The sequence below is a fragment of the Oryzias latipes genome, chromosome 13 (genome assembly GCF_053564925.1).
Source record: "Oryzias latipes strain Hd-rR chromosome 13, Olatipes_Hd-rR_3.1".
In the NCBI taxonomy this organism is placed as follows: Eukaryota; Metazoa; Chordata; class Actinopteri; order Beloniformes; family Adrianichthyidae; genus Oryzias; species Oryzias latipes.
This window is the reverse complement of record NC_136249.1, coordinates 3,702,084-3,723,508: the sequence shown is the minus strand read 5'-3', so window position 1 is coordinate 3,723,508 and position 21,425 is coordinate 3,702,084. Positions and strand designations below refer to the sequence as shown.

The 21,425-nt window shown below is 45.2% G+C and overlaps 1 protein-coding gene across 3 annotated transcripts; it reads left to right on the top strand.

The window, feature by feature from the left end:
* Nucleotides 1–21,085, top strand: snx19b (sorting nexin 19b). 3 transcript variants are annotated; one of them, XM_023961516.2, is made up of 14 exons: nucleotides 1–137; nucleotides 218–439; nucleotides 1,768–1,962; nucleotides 2,492–3,634; nucleotides 5,436–5,631; nucleotides 5,704–5,804; nucleotides 5,876–5,995; nucleotides 6,067–6,191; nucleotides 7,112–7,205; nucleotides 7,278–7,428; nucleotides 7,938–8,064; nucleotides 19,156–19,340; nucleotides 19,419–19,506; nucleotides 19,918–21,085. In XM_023961516.2, the coding sequence occupies exons 2-14, from the start codon at nucleotides 236–238 to the stop codon at nucleotides 20,039–20,041; spliced, it is 2,853 nt and encodes a 950-aa protein (XP_023817284.1). In that variant the 5' UTR covers nucleotides 1–137; nucleotides 218–235; the 3' UTR covers nucleotides 20,042–21,085. The 3 variants fall into 3 exon arrangements, with proteins under 3 accessions (XP_023817284.1, XP_023817283.1, XP_023817282.1); XM_023961515.2 differs by having other exon boundaries at nucleotides 7–137; nucleotides 215–439; XM_023961514.2 differs by having other exon boundaries at nucleotides 11–439.
* The last annotated feature ends 340 nt before the right edge of the window (nucleotides 21,086–21,425 follow it).

Sequence of the window (21,425 nt, the reverse complement as noted above, 5' to 3'; positions counted from 1 at the left end):
AGACGTCATCAGTGAGCGCCGCGGACGTTAGGAACGGTTAAGGTTTCACTGCTCGCAGACGCAGTATGACGCAGCTCTCTCCGGCGCGCGCGCGCACACGCACGGCTGTTGTCATGGACTCACGCAGCTGCTGACAGGTAAAGTCAGCGGCTTCCGCTATGTTAGCCCGGCGCTTTCACCAAACACTCGCCTTATTCTTTACCGCCGGAACCAGTAGCCGTCGGCTGTGACTCAGATGGCCGACGTGGTGGGCCAGCGGGGCCTGCTGGCTCTGGGTCTCCTGCTGGCCTGGATGCTCCTGTTCCACCTGCTGGTCAACATCTGGCTGCTGTGCGTCTTCACCAGCCTGCTGGTGGTGCTGGGGGGCTGGCTGGGCTCGCAGGCCGTCCTGGAGTCCGACAGCGTGCTGCACCTGGAGAGGTTCATCCCGCTAGAGCCGGTGAGCTCTGTTTTGTGTTTTGACAAATGAGTTATATCGCTAGAGTAAACAGTACGCCCGCTTGGGAAGCCTGGCCGACGGTGGCGGAGCGCGACGCCATGATGATCTTGGTGAGGCCGTCGGTGCCCACATGACAATGATTTCTATAGCCTTTGGTGGCATCTAGGTAACTTTTATATAATTTATACACCTTCATATTTCTATATATTTATACAGATATAGAAATATATAATATATGTGTATATAATTTATACACAAACATCATTTGTTGTTGTTAAAGAAGAGAAACAGTCAGCCTTAAAAGCTCAAACTTTAATGAAGCATAGTTGCAGGACTTCTTAGAAAAAGAAAATTATTACAAAGAATTTTTAAAAATAATTTTTAAACATGTAAAAGTTTTAGACATCTTTGACACGTAATTTAAATTATTCAGAAAAGCCCAACAATAAGTCAATAGTAAGTCAATAAGAACGATATATAATATCAATATATAAATAATAAGTCAATAATATTAATAATGAATCAATAATAAATAATAATAATAAATCATTAGTAAGTCAATAATAATAAATGATAATACATCAATAATAAGTCAACAGTAAGTCCACACATTTAACACATTTACCCTTAAAAAAAACAATAGATTCACTGATTCATGTGAGTGATCAATTTGTGTAACACAGATGTTATGGTGTCGGGGTTCAAGCAAACAGTCTGCCCTCTTATCAAAATCTGTTTCCACAAATGTTGAACATATCCAGACTGTATTACTAGTTGGTACCACAGTGATCCATCTGGGTTAACTCTTTTTATTGCTAAGGCCCACTTTTTCCTGAAGACTGACTCCATTGGAAACCTGCAAGAAAAGTTCAGTCACTGAGTCAGAAATGTATAAATTTATATTAATATAATAGCCTAGTCCTAGTATACTGTATATGCGTTTAACAAAATAAAGTATACATTTATGTTGACAGCAAATTATATGTACATCATGCAGCATGTTGATAACAGCCCTGCAGCATCATACATGTCAACATGTGTAGCATTTAAAGAAAAAAATTATAATACTTACCTGTGAAATGTTCTGCCTTCCTCCTCTGTGGAATAATTTCTCCGATTTTGGCAGTTGAAACCCACACAATGAACTGGCATTTCGCACAAAATGAGTTCACATGCATTCCCTGCAGCAGTGACTTGACCTCACCAAGATGGCGGTGCTCTCCTCCCATGAGGAATTACGTGATGTCTCCTCTAGCGATAGAAATCATTGTGTTTTGACGTTTGTGTTTGTTCGTCTGGTTTTAACCCCCCCCCATGCTGTGCTTCAGGGCCCCCCCTCCCTGGAGGACGAGCTCCACCTGGATCAGGAGATCCGGGACACAGTGAGGAAGATCATCAGGGACTTCGTCAGCTCCTGGTACTCCTCTGTGTCCTCGGAGGGACGCTTGGAGGCGGAGCTTCATCAGGCCATGTCCTCCATGGCCGTGGAGCTGAAGCTGCGAGCGAGGAAGGTGGACAGGAAGGTGGGAGGAGTCACTTCTCTGTGCTCAGTCTGTGTAATCTGTTCCTGTGAGCCGTCGTGGAAACCCTGAATGTAACGGTCGATAGGGTCTGTTTTTGGGACAGATTATTGTCTGATTCTGTTTTGAAGATGAAAGTCTCTATGTCCTTCACCAACAAGCAGGACACAAACCTGAAGTCTTCCAGAGACAAATGCTGAACTTTGGACCTCAGGATTTAAGGGAGCTGCCAACAGTGCAAACGTCCAGCCCGCCGTGTGTTTCTAACGGCTCAGTTTGCTTCCAACCCAGATCAGAAAAGCTAATGTGTTTATTCTCAGCATTGAGCAGCAGGTGGATGTGTTCAGACTGGCTGAAGATCAGAATGGACGTGGAAGTCTGCAGTCTCAGTCCAGATGACTGATGCTCATATGAGGATTTTCTGAATGGACTCTTTTTGGGTTGTGTTTTTTTGTGCGTGTTTGTCTGCTTAGATAGTTTCCTTCATTCTTGCTGCTTCCACGTCGTTCTCACCGAACTCTTTCCTCTGTAGGATCTGGCAGAGAAGGTCCTGCATGTGTGGGGGGGGCACCTGCAGGACTTCCTGGAAGCCAAAGAGCTGCAGGTGGAGAAGTCCAGTGGTGAGCTGCAGCCGCTGTGGGCAGCCTTCTCCAGCATCAGCAGCCCCCACCCTGCCCTGAACAGCCCCACAGAGGAGGTCCACTATATCAGAGCCGTGGCGGGTCTGCTGCTGCAGGTTTTGGTACCCCCCCCCCATTTGGAGACGCGCAGCGGCCGCTTCGTGGTGGAGGAGCTGGTTTCCTGCGGCGTCCTGCTGCCTCTGGTGGAGAAGCTGTCTGATCCCGACTGGCTCAACCTCCTCATCATTGACGTCTTTGGGGAGGCCAGCGTCCCTCTGGAAACCGCTGCAGGAGATCCCACAAGTCCCTCCCAGCATGCACTTTGTGCTGAGCCTGAGCAGGACCCCATGGCCCCCCCTGAACAGGCAGCAGACCCCCCATATGTGGACTGTGAGGCTCCTGGGGGTAGAGTGGAGGACGGGTCAGATGCAGCCCTTCCTGAGGCAGCGCCCTGTGATGTGGTGGACTCTGAGGGGGGGGAGTTGACCCACAGCCTTACTGAAGACGACCCCCCCCTCTTTTTAAGACATTTCTTGAGAAGCAGCAAGGCAAACCCGTTTTATCTGGAGAACGACTCAGACTTGGACTCTCCTCTAGCCGAAGACAAACCCGGTTCTATGGATTCTTTGGTCATGGTGGGACAGGGGGAGGGGCTGTTTGAGGGGCAGCAAGACTGTGCCCCCCTCGCTGAAAACAGCCCCAGACTAGAGCTGGAGGAGAAAGTTACGGTGAGTCTAGAGTTGGTGGAGGACCAGGGCTGCAGCAGCGTGTCATCAGCAGGGGGCGCTCACAGCAGCCGGCAGGACCTGGACCAGCCCGGTTCTGGTGCAGGAACCCCCCACAGAGAGCTGCTGCTGAGCGTGGAGCAGGCGGGAAACGAGCTGTCCGTGGGCAGTCCTCTCCAGGGGGGGGCCTGCATGCCAACGTTCAGCTTTGAGCCGCTCTGCAGCCCAGAGGGGCCCGTCCTGATCCAGAACCTTCGCATCACAGGCACAATCACAGCCAAGGAGCACCGCGGCACCGGGTCCCACCCCTACACCCTATACACCATCAAGGTAAGGAGCTGCAGAGCTGATGCAGTGACGGGGGGGGGTCCAGCTTCTGAGAGGCTTGACACACCTGGGTCATGTGACCAGGTGTGAGCGGGGGAGGTATGTCTGGAGAAAAAAGCAGTGTGACCCCCCCCCCCCCCCCCCCTTCCTCCAAATACATCTCCTTTATACCTGCAGTGCAGCAGCTACAGCCCCCCATTCATGTAAACGCCTGTTTTGGATGTAAATGATCAAATCCTTTAAAAAATGCAACATCACTTCATTCATTCATTCATTCATCTTCTAAACCTGTTTGTTCCCCTTCGGGGTCACGGGGCTGCTGGAGCCTATCCCGACCACTCATGGGTGAAGGCAGGGGTCATCCTGGACAGGTCGCCAGGCCGTCCCAGGGCCACAGTCACACACCCAAGCACTCTCACATTTACACCTAGTGACAATTTAGATCAGGGGTCCCCAGACCTGGAATTGGAGACCCCTGATTTAGAGCAACCAATTGACCTATGAAGCATGTTTTTGGACGGTGGGAGGAAGCCACAGAAATCCACACATGCACGGGAGAACACGCTAACTCCACGGAGAAAGGTCCCCCATTGGTGTTCTGGTTCAGGTCCCGCAGCCGGGACTTGAACCTTCTTGCTGTGAGGCAAGAGTGCTAACCACTGCAGCCCTAAACCCATCAGTCTCTAGTTTCCTATTCATGCGTTTATCATGACAGCAGCGCTCTGGAACGACACCATGAATGTTAGCAGCTTTTGTTGCTGTTTTCCGGCTCAGAAAGGAGCTTTCGGTGACAAGTCCCTGGAAATGAGCGTTCTAGGCTTCCACATCGCTGCACAGGTTGTTTAGACAGTTTCTGGGCTCTACGTTCAGGACACTGATCGCAGAGGAACTTTGACCAATCAGGGGCTCCGATTTGGTCGTGACGTACGGGTAGCGTCCTCTTTAAAAGACTGAAGTGCTACCGTGTGAAAAGGGATCATGGAGGAGAAAATGGTGGTTTGAGCCCGGCTGGATTTCTGACCCCAAGTCTTTCATGTATCGGAATAGAGCTGTGAAAGAAAAGGAGCAGGATCCACCAGACTTACTCCACTACCACATTTGACACCAAGCCCCTTCCAGCTGTGAGTCCAAGCGCTAGCATCACGGAGGGACTGTCCAGTTCTTCAAATCAAACTTTATTAACAAAGGGCTTTTTATACAACGCTAACGTAAAGCGGTTTACCACGCTCACCCAACATAATCCAGCCTAAAATGTCACATGACTAAAAGTCCACATTTAAATAGAAACATGTGGAGTCCTGGCTGGATGGTGATGTGAGGGGAACTGTCCGACCCAGTGATGATCAGAGCACGTCGCCATGGATACCGCCTGATCAACGCCAGCAGCCAGACTCGGGAGATCCCACTGCATCGACCTCGTTCCATGAGGAGGACTGGTCGGTGTGTGGGAAAAGAGTCAGATCAATAATCAAACGGATCAAAAAGTAAACCTTTATGGAAATCAAAAGTAGATCTCCATCGACACAAAGAAAAATCACAAATAAAACATTTAAAAAACTTTGAAATTAATAAAACTCTAGAAATATCAAATATTTTTCTAAATTTCAGCTACAAGCCAGATTGAAACACACTTCTTAGTAGAACAAACGGTCATGAAAATGTTTAAGTGAATCTAAAAGGTTTATAAATACTAAAAAGGGCAGTGAGGGGTTTCTTTGATACTCAGACAGGTTGCCGTAGTGGCAGTCCCAGCGGTCGGCCTTAGGACCGCCGAGACATGCCTCACGTTGTGTCGTCCTCGCAGTACGAGACATCGGTGGCCTGTGAGAAGACGGGAGGTCTGCAGTCTGTCTCTGAGAATGGCGAAGGCCTCCAAACCGACGAGAACTCGTGTCCTGGTCAGCCCGTGGCCTATCACATGGTCAACAGGAGATACAGCGAGTTCCTCAACCTGCAGACCCGTCTAGAGGAAAAGCCCGAGCTGCGGAGGCTCATCAAAGGTAGGCGGTTCTCTCAGTGGGTGGCAATACTTTCCCAGGATGGTTCTGACTCTTTATTCTGGATGGTTTCAGGTGTCAAAGGTCCAAAGAAGATGTTCCCAGAGATGCCTTTTGGGAACATGGACAGTGAGAAGATCGAGGCCAGGAAAGGCCTGCTGGAGACCTTCCTGAAGGTTTGTACCGTCATGAGGTTTTTGGCTGACTGGATCACCGCTCTGACCGCCGTCTGCTCGGATCCTCGCAGCATCTGTGCGCCATGCCTGAAATAGCCAACAGTGAGGAGATGCAGGAGTTTCTGGCCCTTAACACAGACGCCAGGATCGCCTTTGTCAAGAAGCCCTTCATCGTCTCACGCATCGACAAGGTCTGGTCCGAGGAGCGTCCTGCAGTCTGAGCGAGGGCTCCTCACTGAAAACAATGAACGTCTGTGTGCAGATGGTGGTGAGCGCCATCGTGGACACGCTGAAGACGGCCTTTCCTCGTTCGGAGCCTCAGAGCCCCACAGAGGACAACGATGGAGAGCTGGATGGAGGGAAGCTGTGTGCAGACAAAAGGAACAGGTTTGCTTCTTATTCGTACAGAATATCTTCTCCTCTAGCATGAAGGTTCATCAAGCAAACACCTCTCAGCCGTTCTGACGAGCTTTTTCAGCAGTTTGGAAGAACAGAACGCTGTAGATCTAGGTTCAATGTAGATCTCAACCTGACAGGAGGCGCTAAAGTGGCTCTGAAAGCAACTCAGTGGATGCTTGTCTGAGTATCTGGTCAAGGAAGATGGAAGAATCTGTTGTTCCTTATAAACATACCACACTGACGGTCTCCATCTGCCATAGGTTTTTCAGTTTCTATCCTTTTTACTTTTCCTTCTGCGGCTTCCTCTCACTTTATGATCTGATGAACAACCCGCTGTGTCTCGTCAGTTCTGCACCTGACATGGGTTTTAACCACCAACCACATCTGTGCTGTAGATTTCCAGAGGCCATTTCCGCCCTGCAGACCTGCCACGGTGCTTCCATGACGTCACCGTGCTTTAGAGCAGCTCAGAAGGACCAGCAACAGCTTCATCCGTGAAAGTCCAGAAACACAAAATCCTTTCTTTCTTTTCCCTTCTTCCCATTTTGCTGCCGTTTTCCTTCAAGATCTGATGAAAATGGTCTTTAGGTGGTTTTAACATGTTCTAATGGCACTTTTCTGATGGAGGACATGTATTAAGAAAATAAGATCAAAACTGCATTTGAGTTTTTGTGTTCAAATCGATGTGAATCAGGAGGAAAGGAAAAAAAGAACCAGCATGAGTCAGCTGGGACTCATGCTGGTTCTGTTCTGATGGTGGAGCTGCTTCTGCTCAGCTGGGACTCGTGCTGGTTCTGTTCTGACGGTGGAGCCGGTTCTGCTCAGCTGGGACTCGTGCTGGTTCTGTTCTGACGGTGGAGCCGGTTCTGCTCAGCTGGGACTCATGAGGACTCTCTGATCTCTCACAGGTCCCGTCTCAAGCTCTCTGGTAAGAGCGTCCCCTTGGTGAACGGGTCGGATGTCCGGGCTCCGGTGCTGTTCAGCTGGGACCACAGCGCCAGCGTGAGGAGCCGCCGTCCCGGCTGAATGCTGGACTCTGGGTTTGTGCTTCATGCCTCTGCTGTGCTCCTGCAGATGTTTCACGGGATGTCTCTGGAAGATCTGGACGCATTTCTGCAGAAGCAGGAGCAGCTGTCAGCGGGGGCTGAGGGGGGGGAGCAGGTCCATCTGGGTTCAGGACAACAGGGAGGCGGTGCAGACGTCCAGAGAGGAGAGCAAAGACACGGTGAGACCTTCAACAGCTGAGATGCAGGTGTGGGGGAGATTGCCCGTCAGCTTTTCCCCAACAGTCTTTTGTGATTTGGTTCAAAAATTGAAGTCCACCTTAAGGGAATAGAACCGGTGACCTCCTAAAGTCTGCTTCTTCTGGGTAAAGATGTGAAAAAATGGGTTTTGCTGGAATGAGCCCCTCACTCCAGTCATTCACAGACTGGAGTGAGTGTTGGGTTGGATAGTCTGCTGATGTCTTGTCTCAGTTTGACCACATGAGGGCAGTGTTGATGCTCCCATGTCTGCAGAAAGGCTGCTGAAGTTAGCCAACCCTCTGCAGTTCTGCTACAAAGTCATGAGCAGGTCTGGAAATGACCTTGGTCTATCCAAACGCTGTAAAGTTTGAACTCTAGACCAGACAGACGTCCTGCTGCTGAAAACCCCACACAGGCTCAGACATTTGCTCAGATTTCCTGTGATCTTCTCAGTTGTGAGGCTCCCTCTGTGCGTTTGTGTCTGCTTCAGGGGAGATGCTGCTGGCCGACGTGGCTCTGAACCTCCTTTGTCTGCTGATGAAGCAGCAGTGGAGCTGGCTGTGCTCGGAGAACGTTCAGAAGGCCGTCAGGCTGCTGTTTGGGACCCTCATCGACAGGTGAGCGGCCCTGTAAAGACGTGCTCAGTCACTGGAATGTCCGTGTGATTTAGAGAGATGCTTGACTGATCCTGCTGATTGATGTCCAGCTATTTTAGCACATATGAAAGACAGAAAACAAGTGTTGGATAAAACTTGGCTTCATCATTTTCCATCAGAATTCTTTTCTTCCAGACTTTGGTCCAACAGGTTTAGTGTTGTAAAAAACTGTGGTTGAATGCTATAAAGTATTCAACCATAGTTTTCCTGTTTCTCTTTCTTTATTACAGTATCTTCCTCCATGTTTTGCTGCTTAATTCCTTCTACAATCTTTCACCTATTTCAACCATTCAACTATTCAAATGTTCTTTCCAGCTGTGACTTTTGGTCCTTCAAATCCCTGAACCTTTTCAGATATTCCAGAATTTCCAGGATTTTGCCTCCATTGAAATACACAGGGAATCCTTGGTGCAGAAGCTTGCTGGTTCGTACCCGGCTCTGGCAATTTGACAAAAAATATAAATGTTTTGTTATTGTGCTGTTTTCACTTTGTTTATGGTCAACTTTGATCATTTCTTTATTTTATTCTATTTTTTCCAATCATTAGCGTTTAGGTTTCAATTTTACTCATCGATACAGCATACAACCCACATTTTCTTCTGCAAATGCAGCTCCTTTTAGTTCATTTTGAGACATCTGATTCTCTGTAGCAGCTAGACAGATAAAGGGTGAGAAGACAGAGCCACATTTACAGTCTGTGAGAGGTTTTCAAGCCAACGATCCTCCTGGCAGCAGTCAGTCTGTTCAACCTTTGCCTCATCCCCAGTGTTGTCTTCATTGGACTTTTGCCTTCACACTTCTCACAGGTCTGAGTGTTGTTCCTCCCCTCATACAGCAGGGGGCAGTATTCCCTGTTTTCATCGTTTTATCATCCACAGACAGTGGGTGAAAAAAGAGCATGTGGGTGCATAGATGGGGGTTTTACAGAGCTAGAAGTCATGTTTGGCGTCATGGTCTGTCTGGTAGAGCACAGAGCTCTTTAGTTTGGTTTTACACACAGACATTTTCAGGGAAGAGTCATGACACAAAGGGAGCTGACCCCACTTCCATGTAGGAAAGCCCCCCCGTGGAACCGCTGAAGGCAGAATGTGAGGGCTTTGAGATTGATGTCAGAGGGGAAAATCTACACAAAGACAATGTGCAGAGGGTGTTGTTTGTCAAGCACAGTGATCAGTGAGGATGAGGAAGATTACCTGAAGGCTGTTGGTGAACCTCAGACGGAGGAAGCACACCAGAGATCAGCTGCCATTTGAAGATAGATGTGTTGTTGTTTTGAAGGCAGCCCCCTCCCCTGGTAAATCAGCGCCTTGGGTTCAAGGATTTCTTATTATGTCTACTGTTTATGGATCAGAAAGTGGGACAGCTGAAGATGAAAATAGTTTCTTTCTGAAAGGTGATGGTCCGGATGGAGAATCCAGCTGCGTCCCTGTCATCTCTGTGGACACGGACGCTCGGCCCTAAATGAGGAGGAGCCCCACGCTCATTATGTTTGAATCTCTGGAGCCCTAAAGGAAAACGTGTTTGTTCAGTTTGTATTCTGGGTTTTAACCTTTAGGCTGCTGAAATGCAGAAACCGTGTGATTTGACTGCTCAACTGTCAATCAATCATCAGTCCTTCTATGTGTTGAGCCCCGTTTCATCGACAAGGGGCTTGACAGAAACGTATAGAAACATGAGTTAAGATGATAAAAAGATTAAAAAGCAGCAAAAGACTGAAGGAAACTGTGTGACTAATCGTTTGAGACGAGCTGTAACGATGTGGAGAAACTGGTGGGGGATGTTGGTAAAGCACTTTCATGATTGAGTCATGCTGCATGTTGTGGGTCTGATCCTTTTTTCTGTGGAGAAATCCTTCTGTGGAACCAGGAGGGCATGTAGCATCTGCTTTGAACCCATTTCCATGAGTTCACAACGGGCTCTAGCTCAACCAGAGCGCAGTGTCTCCCTTTAGCCTTGTGCTGCACCTGTCCAACCTTGACACAATGTTTTATGGTTGCCTTAGAAAGTATTAATACTTTTATGCAGCAGCAGATTTAAACCCTGTCTGCAGCCTTTCTGGCTCTGCTTTGGCGTTTGTCACACTGTTAATTAACGCCCAGGAACGTCTGTCATCCCTGCTTGGTTTTAGCAGAGGACAGCAGGTTGGTGGGTCCCAGCGGCCTCCTGGGTTTGCTGGTGTACTGTTTCACAGATGACCTTGGGCTCCGTTGGTAGAACATTCTTCAGGAACGGTCAGAACGTCAGTGCTAAGAAGGTATGAGCTTTACTGAGCTGAACCCAACAGGCCAGAGAAGACAAACGGCAGGCAGACTGCATCCAACATGTCCATGTGTCTCATTGGTCCTCTGCTCACAGCAAACTACATGTGATAAAACAGGATTAGTGTTGAAGTGGGGATTTGGTCCATAAGAAACCTGGTGGCTCAGTCCTAGATGGTGCATGCGTGTCCTAGTCACATTAGTCCAAACCCACCGAGTCCGGAGTGCAGATGTTTCCTCTCATAGAGTATGTCTATGAAAACTCTCATTCATCCAGGTTGATTACATCATTGTAGTAGGTTTAGGGGCTTCTAACTTTAAAAACTAAGTCCAGATGACAGCCCCTAAACCTACTACTATGATCTCATAGAGTAGGTGGAAGTAGCCCTCCTTTCATCAAACTACCATCCATCAACAATCAAAGGCACAAGGCGCTCGTGATTTCATAGACAAGGTCTCATCAGGTGGAATTGTCTCTTTATTGTTATGCACATTTTGTGTGTATTTTGGTTCATGTTGAGGTTGTGCGTCAACTCATTTTGAGTGACTGATAAACAACTCGATGTTATGTAACTGTCGTCATGGAGAGAATGGTGCTCCGGCATGTTCAGTACTGAACCACACTCTTGATTTGATTTGATTTATTGAGTTATTTCAACCATTGCAGTCAAAGCAATAAAGAACTTACACATATTTATCAAATTCATTACAGAAATGTTGAAATGCATAATTAAAAATACAGAAAAATAAAACAAAACAAAAAAATCACTTAAATCACATTTGCTTATTTAAATATAGTGATCATCACTAAAGTCAAGTAGAGCTTGATTTATTGCTTGAAAAGGAGTGGGAAGAAGCGAATTTATATAATCCCACCCCTACTGGGTTCAGTCATTTGATAGTTTTACAGAGTTTTTACAAGTTTTACAAGTAACCGAATGATGGATTATCTTCAGAAAACCTTCATTCATGATTTCAGTAAAATAACAGTAACCATTATGTAATAATCATTGATTATCATTAGAACACATGATCACATTAAACCAGTAACTATTGCTGCACATTGCAGATCAAGTAAACAAAATCAATAGTTTATTGGTTGTAATTCAAACCTTTCAGTAATCATTATTGCACATTACAATGTAACACTCAGTGGTTGTAATTGAAAGAGCTTTGATTATTTCACCACAATCAAGTTCACATATGTACATGAAATTATTCAAACACCTGTTGATCCTGAAATAAGAGTTTCTCTATACATTTTCTTGAAAATGTGGATGTTACAACATTGTTTGTGCTCATTACTTAAACCGTTCTAAAGTTTAGTTTCACACACCGACACAGAATCTTTTCTTTGTGGTTCTTATCAATTTGATCTTGAAATTCCTACATCCCCTCAGTTTGTAGCCTCCTTCATTTTCTAAGAATTGTTTCTGGATATTGAATGGTAACGATTTCCCACTGGCTCTGTGTAACAGTTGTTGGTGTAAAAACCAACAAGGTCATAAAGGTTTAAAAGTCTAGATTGATAAAACAAATTGTTTGTATGATCAAGATATCCAGCTTTATGTACAATTCTGACGGCTGGTTTTTGAAGTAAAAAGAGAGGATGTAGTGAACTCTTAGAATTATTCCCCCAAATTTCTATACAGTAGGTCAAATATGGTAATATTAAGGAGCAGTAGAATAAATATCTACTTTTGTATTCTAATATATGTTTAGATTTATTTATGATTGAAATACTTTTTGAGACTTTAGTTTGTATGTGTCTGATGTGTGGCTTCCAACTTAGTTTGTCATCGATAAAAACCCCTAAGAATTTGATTTCTGTAACCGTTTCAATTAAGACATTATTTATTTCAATTGAGAGCTCTTTATTTGCATTGTAGTTTCCAAAAAACATCACTTTGGTTTTATCTAGGTTCAAGGATAATTTGTTGTAATCCATCCATGATTTTATTCTGTTTAACTCTGTGTTCACCACCTTTATAAGTTCCCTATGATTGTCTGTAGAATAGAATATATTTGTTTCAGCAAATAATATGAGTTTCATAAGCTTTGAAACATTGAATATATAATTTATGTAAATATTGAATAGCAGCGGGCCCAGAATTGATCCTTGTGGGACACCACAACTTATCTCTTTGGTTTCTGATGTAAATTCATCAATCTTGACAAATTGTTTTCTTCCCGTTAAATAGCTTTTGACCCAAGTTAGTGCTAGTCCTCTTATCCCATACACTTCCAGTTTGTACTGATAAGTTTCATATGTACCTTAGAGGCTGAGATACACTATAAATGACCTTTTTCACCACTGTCATATCTACATCCCTACAATCTTTTGAGTTTTTACTTACTTTACTTTACTTTATATACAATTGATATCAGCTCATTTTCGTTCACATTAGAGAGAAAGATTGAGTGTTGAATCCTTTTGATGGTGGATTATTGTCTTTGCTGGTTTTGCATTTTGGAATTTCTGCTGCCAATTCTGGATCCACGTTTACAAAATAGTTATTGAGACCGTTTGCTGCTACATTGATGTCATAGCTTTGACCCTTCTCATCTGTAAAGTAATCTGGATATGTTCGCTTTTTTGTCCCATTTTTAATGATTCAATTTTATGTGTGATGTTATTTATGAAGTTATTTAATATTTTCCGAACTAACTTTACGTTGTTTTTATTTTCATTCAGTAGATTATTGAAGTACACTTTTTTACTGTAACGTGATATTTCAGTTAGTTTATTTTTATATGACTTATATCTTTGTTCAGTTTCTCTCGTCCTCTTTTTAAAGAATTTTTTATGGAGGTTATTTTTCTTTTTACAAGCATTTTGTAAACCGGTGGTTAACCAAGGGCATTTGGCAAATTTGTTCTTGAATCTATAAATTGGGCAATTCTTATTGTAAAGTGAGTTAAATATTTCTAAAAAAAACATTTCTAAGCGATGTCCACATCTTTCTCTCTGTACACAGAGTTCCAGTTTTGTCTGGATAAGTCATTATTTAGAGCATTCATGTTTTTTTCGTTTCTTAACCTTCCGTAGACTGGTTCTTTTATCATTTTCATTGTCTTCACCTTGATGTCAAATAGTGCAAAAACTGGTAAATGATCAGTTATGTCATATGTCATTAGTCCACTCACATGAGCATATTCTATAGTATTTGTAAATATTATCAATAAGAGTAACACTTTGAGTAGTGATTCTGCTGGGTCTTGTTATGGTTGGATAGAAACTCCTAGCATACACACTGCTGATAAAGTCATCAGTTGCTTTATGTTTACTGGGGTTTATCAGATCGATATTGAAGTCTCCACAGATGTTTAATAATTTGTTATTTAGAGAGGTAAACATCTTTTCCATCCAGTCACTGAACACTTCTAGGCTTGACCCTGGCGACCTATAAACACAGCTTATAATGACATTTTTCCCTGAGTCGTTACATATTTCAATTGTAAGACATTCCAGTATTCCATCCACTGCAACCGTGCAACAATCACTGCTAAACGTCTTGAAACCACAATGAACACACATCAAGCAGTTTTTCAATCTTCTTGATGAAATCAGAGGTCAACAGTTTATTTCTCCTTCAAGGTTTGTGTTTCTTGACAGCCAAACATCCCAGAGTTTGGTCCAAGTCATCTTTTTAACTGAAACACTTTTCTAATAACGTCTGGATTATTTTATATGATAAACTTATGAAGAAGTAATAACAATATTTAAGAAACAGGATGAAGGTGAAGTGGACAGAAACAATTAAATTAAATTGAAACAATTTAATCATCTAAAGAGAAATAAAACATTTTTGTTCAAGTTTTCAAAGACTTCATCTTTGATTAAGACAAAAGAAAAACTAATAAAACTTCAACAAGTTCACTTTTTCTGTAGCTACAGAAAACATAAATATGCTATTTTTTTGTGTAAATTTTATCAAACATATTGTGATCATACAATTGTTCAAAAATTACATTTGCCTTTGCACCAACATTTAAAAAATTAATGACTATTTAGAAAGAATATTTGTTTTTTTGTGAGGTTACATAAAATTACATGTTAATAAACTGGAGGGAAAAACAACTACCAGGGAAAAATATCAAAAAAATTATTTGAACATTATTATGGAAACCTAACTTATTACAACTTTTAGAAAAAACATTGTGGAGGGACTGAACATCAATACAGACTTTAGAGTTTCTCCTTTATTAATTTTTGGATGCTGGTGTACGGCGGGGTTTTTGTCAAGGAGAAAGTATACCTTGGCTCAGGAAAGGTTGAAAAACACTGGTCTAGAGTAAAGGGCTTTACATTCAGTTTTCACCTCATTCACAGGATAAAGATCCTTTTTAAATGTGTTTTTCTGTAAGTTGTTTGACATTTTTTTAGTTTGGCACTTCGGGTATTTTAAAAATCCAACCATTGTTTAACACACTCCATAAAGAGACGTGTTTACATTTGAAATCCTTTTCAGAACATGACATCTGATTCTTTCTTACGTTTCAGAATCACTGCCTGAACCCACCTGTAAGGTTTATAAGGCTCATTTGCCGCCGTTTGGTTTAGGTTCTGGTCCTGGCTTGATGGTTCAGCAGCCAGGAGCGCTTCCATAAGCTTCTATAACACTGTCAGTAGTAGTTCACCACCAGGTTTTGGTGGCCTGACCAGACACAAGTGGTGTGAGTTGGATGAAGACGTCGCTCATCTCCACGTGACACGTGGCGATCCTACATTTCTGGCTGCCTGTTTCCGAGGTACCACGACCTCAGACCCGCTCTGGCGTTGTAATCCACACCGTGTGAGGGTCTGTGTTAGCTTTCTGTCAAGTTCACACGTTGGTTCTTTTCAACAGGCTATCCAGGGCAGAAATGTAATCTATGAACAGCCCTACAGAAATGTCCTCAGAGGTTATCATGGTTTATACATGTTTACACGCCAATTCATTCTGCAGCCCCACCTTGGTGTGCCATCCCTCTAACCAGCCCGTCTTTGCCCCACACTCAAAGCCTCGTGACTGTTAGCAGAGTGGACGGAGCTGGGTGGAAGGCCAGTGCTGCGTTCTTTCACACCGTGGGGACCATGATGAACGCGTGTTTAAATAAAGACGGCCCACGAGGAAACCTCCTCACGTCCTTGGTGTAGGTTTTCAGCAGTCTAAAGACGAAGGATGTACTTTGTGTACACTCACACTCGTCTGCCTCGCAGCACCTGATGGCTGACACTCCTGAGGGAACTGGTGGGTGGGGCAGGGCTGACATGTTTTCTAAAATGAATCCCATTGGGTGTAGCATCACGTGTTCATGTCTTTATTGGACTCATTGAGTCACATCGTGATGACTGATCAGTGTTCACACATTGACAGAATGTTCTCGTATCCCACATATGTAACTTGGTGAGTGTGGGTCAATGGTGTCCCCTCGTTCATCGTTATAAAACAACACACAATAAGCAAAATCCATAAAGTGGTCATCTTCAGTTTCTACAATTATTCTAGAGGTTTTCAGGCATTATAGGCCCCCACTACACACTTTATCAGACAGACAGGAACATTGCCACACTCTTATGTTCTTTTGCGGACTACCAAAGCTCAAACCTTCATAGAAAAGGAAGTGTCATGGACTGAAACCACAGATCTACTCATGACCGAATATCTATGGATTTTGACCCACCGATTGCGTTCAATGTTGTGACTCTGCGTGGAGGAGATTGATTTAACACAATGCTATGGAAATAACAAAAAGGCGTGTAAATTCACACTGGAAAAACAGACCAGTGAGGCCATGAAAGCTGAACGGCATTCTGGGAACACTGTTCACCAAGACAGAAAAGAAAAATCTTACAGCCAAAGCGAGACAAAATAAAATAAATGACATTCAAAGTCTTTTAAAAAGAAGAAAAAGAGCCACAACCGTAATCACTGACTTAAGGTAAGAGATGCTGCAACCTGACCCTCTTTGTGACTGTAAAGGGGCCGATTGAGGTCGAGTTCTAATGTAGGCTTTGACGGCACAAGTTTCTTTAGGAAAAGAAACTCTTGTCAGAGTTATAGATACGAAGAACTCAATTTCTGTTTCATGTACAGTAACTAGTGAAGTCCACAGCTGTAACTACAACTTTCTGAATGTGAAGTCAGCCTAGAACACCTTGTAACTCCGCGGGACGTTTGCAGTCTCTCATTTACGTGGGACTGAGGATTCTGCGTGGAGGGTTAACTGTCGAGGGGAAGGGCCCGGCCCTCACCATAACAGGAGATGGATGCCGCATCTTTTGGTTCCAGCTGCTGTATCTGATGTCAGCAGTGTTCTCTTCGTGACCACCTCCACCTTTAAACAGATGCTTTCAGTACATTGTGTGGAGTTGTGACATGCTTCGTCCTGTCTACTGTGCTGCACAAAATATTCAGGCTGCTCGGCATCCTGTTTGCTCTGATTCTTCAGCTTGAAATATGTTTGGTCTTGGACATAGCTTTAAAGACCTACAGGTATAGAGTTACTTTGCTCTGATCTGCCTTAATTATCTGAAAGTGTTGTGCTCCCTGTGAGGCGTCAGTGCAGCCGCTTGGACGGTCTTACTGTAATTCTCTCTGGGCGGTTTGGGTTCAGATTCTGGCCCGGTGTTGTATCATTGCATGTCTGTGGGGTGATGGTGCCACCAAGACCTGAGCGGACACATGCTTTCGCATTCCTAAACCGGAGATGGTAGAGCGCTCAAGGGTCTCTGACAGCTGGACCGAGGCTCTAAAAGATGCATGTAAAGGACACTAAGATGAGGGATCAAGGTTCCCAGTTTGGTTCCCACTTCTGAGGTTTGGAGTCCACAAGGTCATTAAAGACTTAAATTTACAATCTACAAATAATGCCTTGAAAAAGCTCTAAAAAGGGCAAATAAATGTGATGTGTGGTGACCTGAATGACAGCCTATTACAAACCTGTTCTCTGTACTGTGCTAGCATAGACACACAGACAAAGCAGCCGGCCTCCTCAGTTTCACCTGTTCCACGGTCTCAAACATCAGAGCTTTAAAACAATTACAGCTAGCTACTCACTCCCTCTGAGCACAGCATTTCCTACCAGAGTCTGCACATATGCAAGAATAGCTGGATGCCAGCCAATCAGACGGGAGCTCATGCTTACTTCTGATTGGCATAGACCAAAATACGTACGTGTTGCTGAACCGCGGGGATCTGGTCAGAGGCAACGAGGTGTTAGGATGCTGCCTGGGATTCCTATTGGGAAAGGAGGTCGCAGGTGTGTCTGAATTGGTTGGCCCAATTTATGTGGACAGCTGCTGAAAGTAGGACCCATTTGTTGGGACGTGGAAGCCTCCTCACATGTGCGCCAATGCTAGTGCCCAGTGACGTGACCTGGCTGCAGAAAGTTTGTTCTTTTACTGAAGTACAACTTCGTCAGATAGATTTTACTCAGCCCAGGATGTCCTGCTTTTTCTACAGTATGTAAGATTTGGAAACCATTGTAGTGGTTTTAGTTTGTAGCCCGAAAACGTCAAATTTATAGCAAATATTTTTTTCAATTTTCCTATTGCTTAGTAGCCATAGCAGCCCTCACAAAGTGAAAATCTAAGATTCAGTCCATGTTTACAACGGAGCAATGTTGTCAGCGCGGACTTACAGCTCTGTGTTTGAGGTGAAGGAGGGGGGGGGGGTGCTTCGTTACATGAGCGCTATGTGTGGGAGACTTAGGATTGCGATCCGTCCCGCAGCTCTAGGGGAACGAACTACCGAACTCAGAACCGGGTCAAAAAGTCTGTGTCTGAGCACAGCTCGGATCGTCAGCACACACAGCGCTTTGGGGCGGTGTGAGCTTCAAAGCAGAAATGTCGCTCAGTCCTTAGAAAACGTTCAAACAATCACGTGGATTTGTGTTTCGAGTCGCGTCCCGACAAAATAAATCCTGATGTTATTCCCACATGTTTACGTGCAGCCAGGATGCAGATTGCAGAATTTCCAGATGGATTTTATGTCCACCCAAAGCTAATGTTGTTAGTCCGTGTTAGCATACTGCTAATCCTGGCTTCTTTCCAGCTCCGCTCTTCAACAGAAAAAGCACTGACCACACGGATTAAAATTAAAATGATGAGCGAACAGGCGCTTCAAAATAACCGTAACATTAATAAAAGTACGTTTAGATGATCGTCTCGTATATTACCGAGCTGACATGTCAATGTATATAGCCGCTCGGCGGAACTCATTTCCTCTTCCGGTTTTTCAAACCCTACTGCGCATCTGCGAATGATTTAGTCCGACCGAAAGTGTGACCCATGTGAACGTTTGTTATATTCTGAAAACATTTTTCTGGAACCATGTACACGGTTGGATTCTAATCCGACCATTGATCCGATCAAGATATTGATCCGATCAAGATATTGATCGGATCAATGGCCGCGGTTTGCACATGTAACCGCGGCTTTTGGTGTCGACTCGCAGCGTTGCGGGGGCGTGGCATCACGATGGTGTCTCTCCATCGTGATGTCACTCACCCATCACAATGGACGATGGTATCGTCCATTGGCACAACCCTAGATTTTTATCTTTTATGTATATTTATCTGAGCTCAAATGCCAGCCTTCAGGTTAGGCTTCCCTTCGGGAGTGCAAACATTTTATAATATAAATTTGAGATGGGCCAGCTGCTGAGTCATCGTATGTGGACAGGAATGCTGACTTGGCTCTTTCTTTGCATCAAACAAACGATCCCAGCAGAAACGGTCAGATCCATGAAGATTCTTTGGGGTTTGGAGAGTCCTGACAGTTTAAGGAGAGCACCTCTGTCCCGTGCAGGTGGCTGGACGTGAGCGTGGCCAACCTGACCTCCACCAGGTACTGGGTGGCATACCTGCAGGTCATCCAGGAAGCCGTGTGGCCTGGGGGGGTCCTGCCCGCTGGTCCTGGACCCGAGCGCAGCCAGCAGCAGAAAGAGCTCACCAAGCAGCGGGCTCTGGAAAGTCTGATGAGACTTGTACCAGGTTTGAGCCGCAGAAGTCAGAATGTTGTTGGGATACAGCAGGCGTGTCCTCTAAAGGGGCGTGTCCGTCTTTCTGCAGACGCCGTCTCAGAGCTGCTGGGCTCTGAGCCGTACAGGCTCAGCTGGCAGACGGTTCTGGACTCTTTCCAGGACCCCTTCATCAACAGGTAAGACCACACCAGCAGGTTTAGTCCTGCAGCCTTCAGAGCACAAACATGTCTGGATGCAACAACACAAGGGTTCTTTTCTCCTAAAACTCTGAAACTCTGACCTTTTCCTGTAATGTTGATCTTTGAGCCAGTAAAGTTAGAAAGTCTGCCCTTTCTGTACTAACGGATTAAAAACAGGAAACTGTGGCGAGTTGAGGATGTTTTTTTCTTCCGTCTCATACCAATGTAATATCAGAGCACAAAGAAGGCAAGGCATCGGGGCTTTTTGACTTTCAGCAGCGCATCAGCAGTCCGCCAGTAGCGAGGTTCTGGTTCCAGTTCACATTTAAAAACCTGCTTCTCGGTTGTGCTGGACTTCTGTGTTCTTGTGGTTCTCACAGCGCCACCTGCTGCTCTGTCTGTTCTCAGACACCTGGTCTTCAGCCTTCTGGATCTGCTGCTGGACGTCCTGGTTCCTGAAGCGGCTGATGAGGCGTGGCAGAGGGCCGTGCTCCAGGATCCCCCAAAGAACCCAGAGAAGCTGTTGGACTGATGGGCGGAGCCTCCCCGACGTCTGATCACACGTCATCCTTTCAACATCCCGCATTCTTCTGAGCTCCTGGTGTCAGCTGCGCTCTGCAGATGATGAAGCTCACTCCCACAGAATGACTGACAGACGCAGTGATTGCTGGCCCCGCCCCTTCTCGCCATTAAAGGAGGAGTTCCTGTTGGAGTGGAGGCTCTGACACCAATCTGTAATGTTCCTGAAGGGCCTTTTCCCAGAATCCCCTGAGTGAGGATGTGACCCGATGATCCACACCTCCTCCCGGGTTTCTGAAGACCTCCACTTCCTGTCCTCCCCCTCTGTGAGGTCTGAGCTGCTGGAGTCTGACGGTGAAGCTGATCTGGTGTCTGTTCTCACTGCAGAAACTTACAACAAGCTCAGATGTTCCACTGAAAAAATCCCGTTTACAAAACAAAACCGGTCCTACATTTAGTTCTTTTTCAGTCAGGGATTTTTTTCCTCCCTATGACGAGTACAAATCTGAAACATTTAAGACGTCGTTCTATCTGTGCGTGTAACCGGGTTTCACTAAAGTACGTTAAGTTGTGGCAAACACACCTCAGGACTTGTGGCGCTGCTGCTCTTGTCATCTTCGACTCTTTTCCTGAGGAGGGAAGCTGCAGAGAAGATGCTGCAGAAAGGAGCAGCTCTGAGCATCCTGGAGCTGTTACAAACCGTGAAGGAAGAGGCGGGCTCTGTCTGCACACGGGTGAAGTTGTATTTATTGGAGTAAAATGTTACTCTTGAGTCCGTCCATGGGAGAAGGGGGGCAGGTTTTTGCCAACATGCTCACTTCATCTTTATAATGAGATGAGCAACTTTGTTATTATAGCCTTTGGGATTCCTGTATTTGTTGTTTTGATTCTCAGATGCTCTGGATAAAACCATCAGAAATATGTTTTCTTCTGACTTAAAAGCACATTTACTGCTTGAAATGTGAAACTTGTGCTTTTGGGTGTAAACTTTCTGCGATGCTGCTTCTGTGCTGACAACAGCAATGATCATTGTGATGTCATTAAAAGGTCAACATGAGCTTTTCCTGTGAATCCTGATGGGACAGAAACCTGCCTGACTCCTTGTGGGCTTGCGTCTGTGATCCCTGACTGCATCTGCGATCCCCACTAGCTTTCCCTTCCTGCGTCTGCATTCCCCGCCTGCGTCTGCGCTCCCTACCTGCGTCTGTACTTCCAGTCTGCACTCCCCACCTTCATATGCGCTTCCCGCCTGCAACTGCGATCCCCACCTGCTTTCCCTTCCTGCGTCTGCGTTACCCGCCTGCGTCTGTGCTCCCCGCCTACAACTGCGATTTTGTCTGTTTTCTCATGCGTCTGCGTTCCCCTCCTGCGTCTGCGGTATCCCGCCTGCGTCTACA

Excerpts from the sequence above, each read along its gene's own strand:
- snx19b (XM_023961516.2), top strand. The coding sequence starts at position 236 with ATGGCCGACGTGGTGGGCCAGCGGGGCCTGCTGGCTCTGGGTCTCCTG. Across the intron at positions 5,805-5,875 it reads TGCTGGAGACCTTCCTGAAG|CATCTGTGCGCCATGCCTGA; the intron begins GTTTGTACCGTC and ends GGATCCTCGCAG. Across the intron at positions 7,429-7,937 it reads GAGAGGAGAGCAAAGACACG|GGGAGATGCTGCTGGCCGAC; the intron begins GTGAGACCTTCA and ends TGTCTGCTTCAG.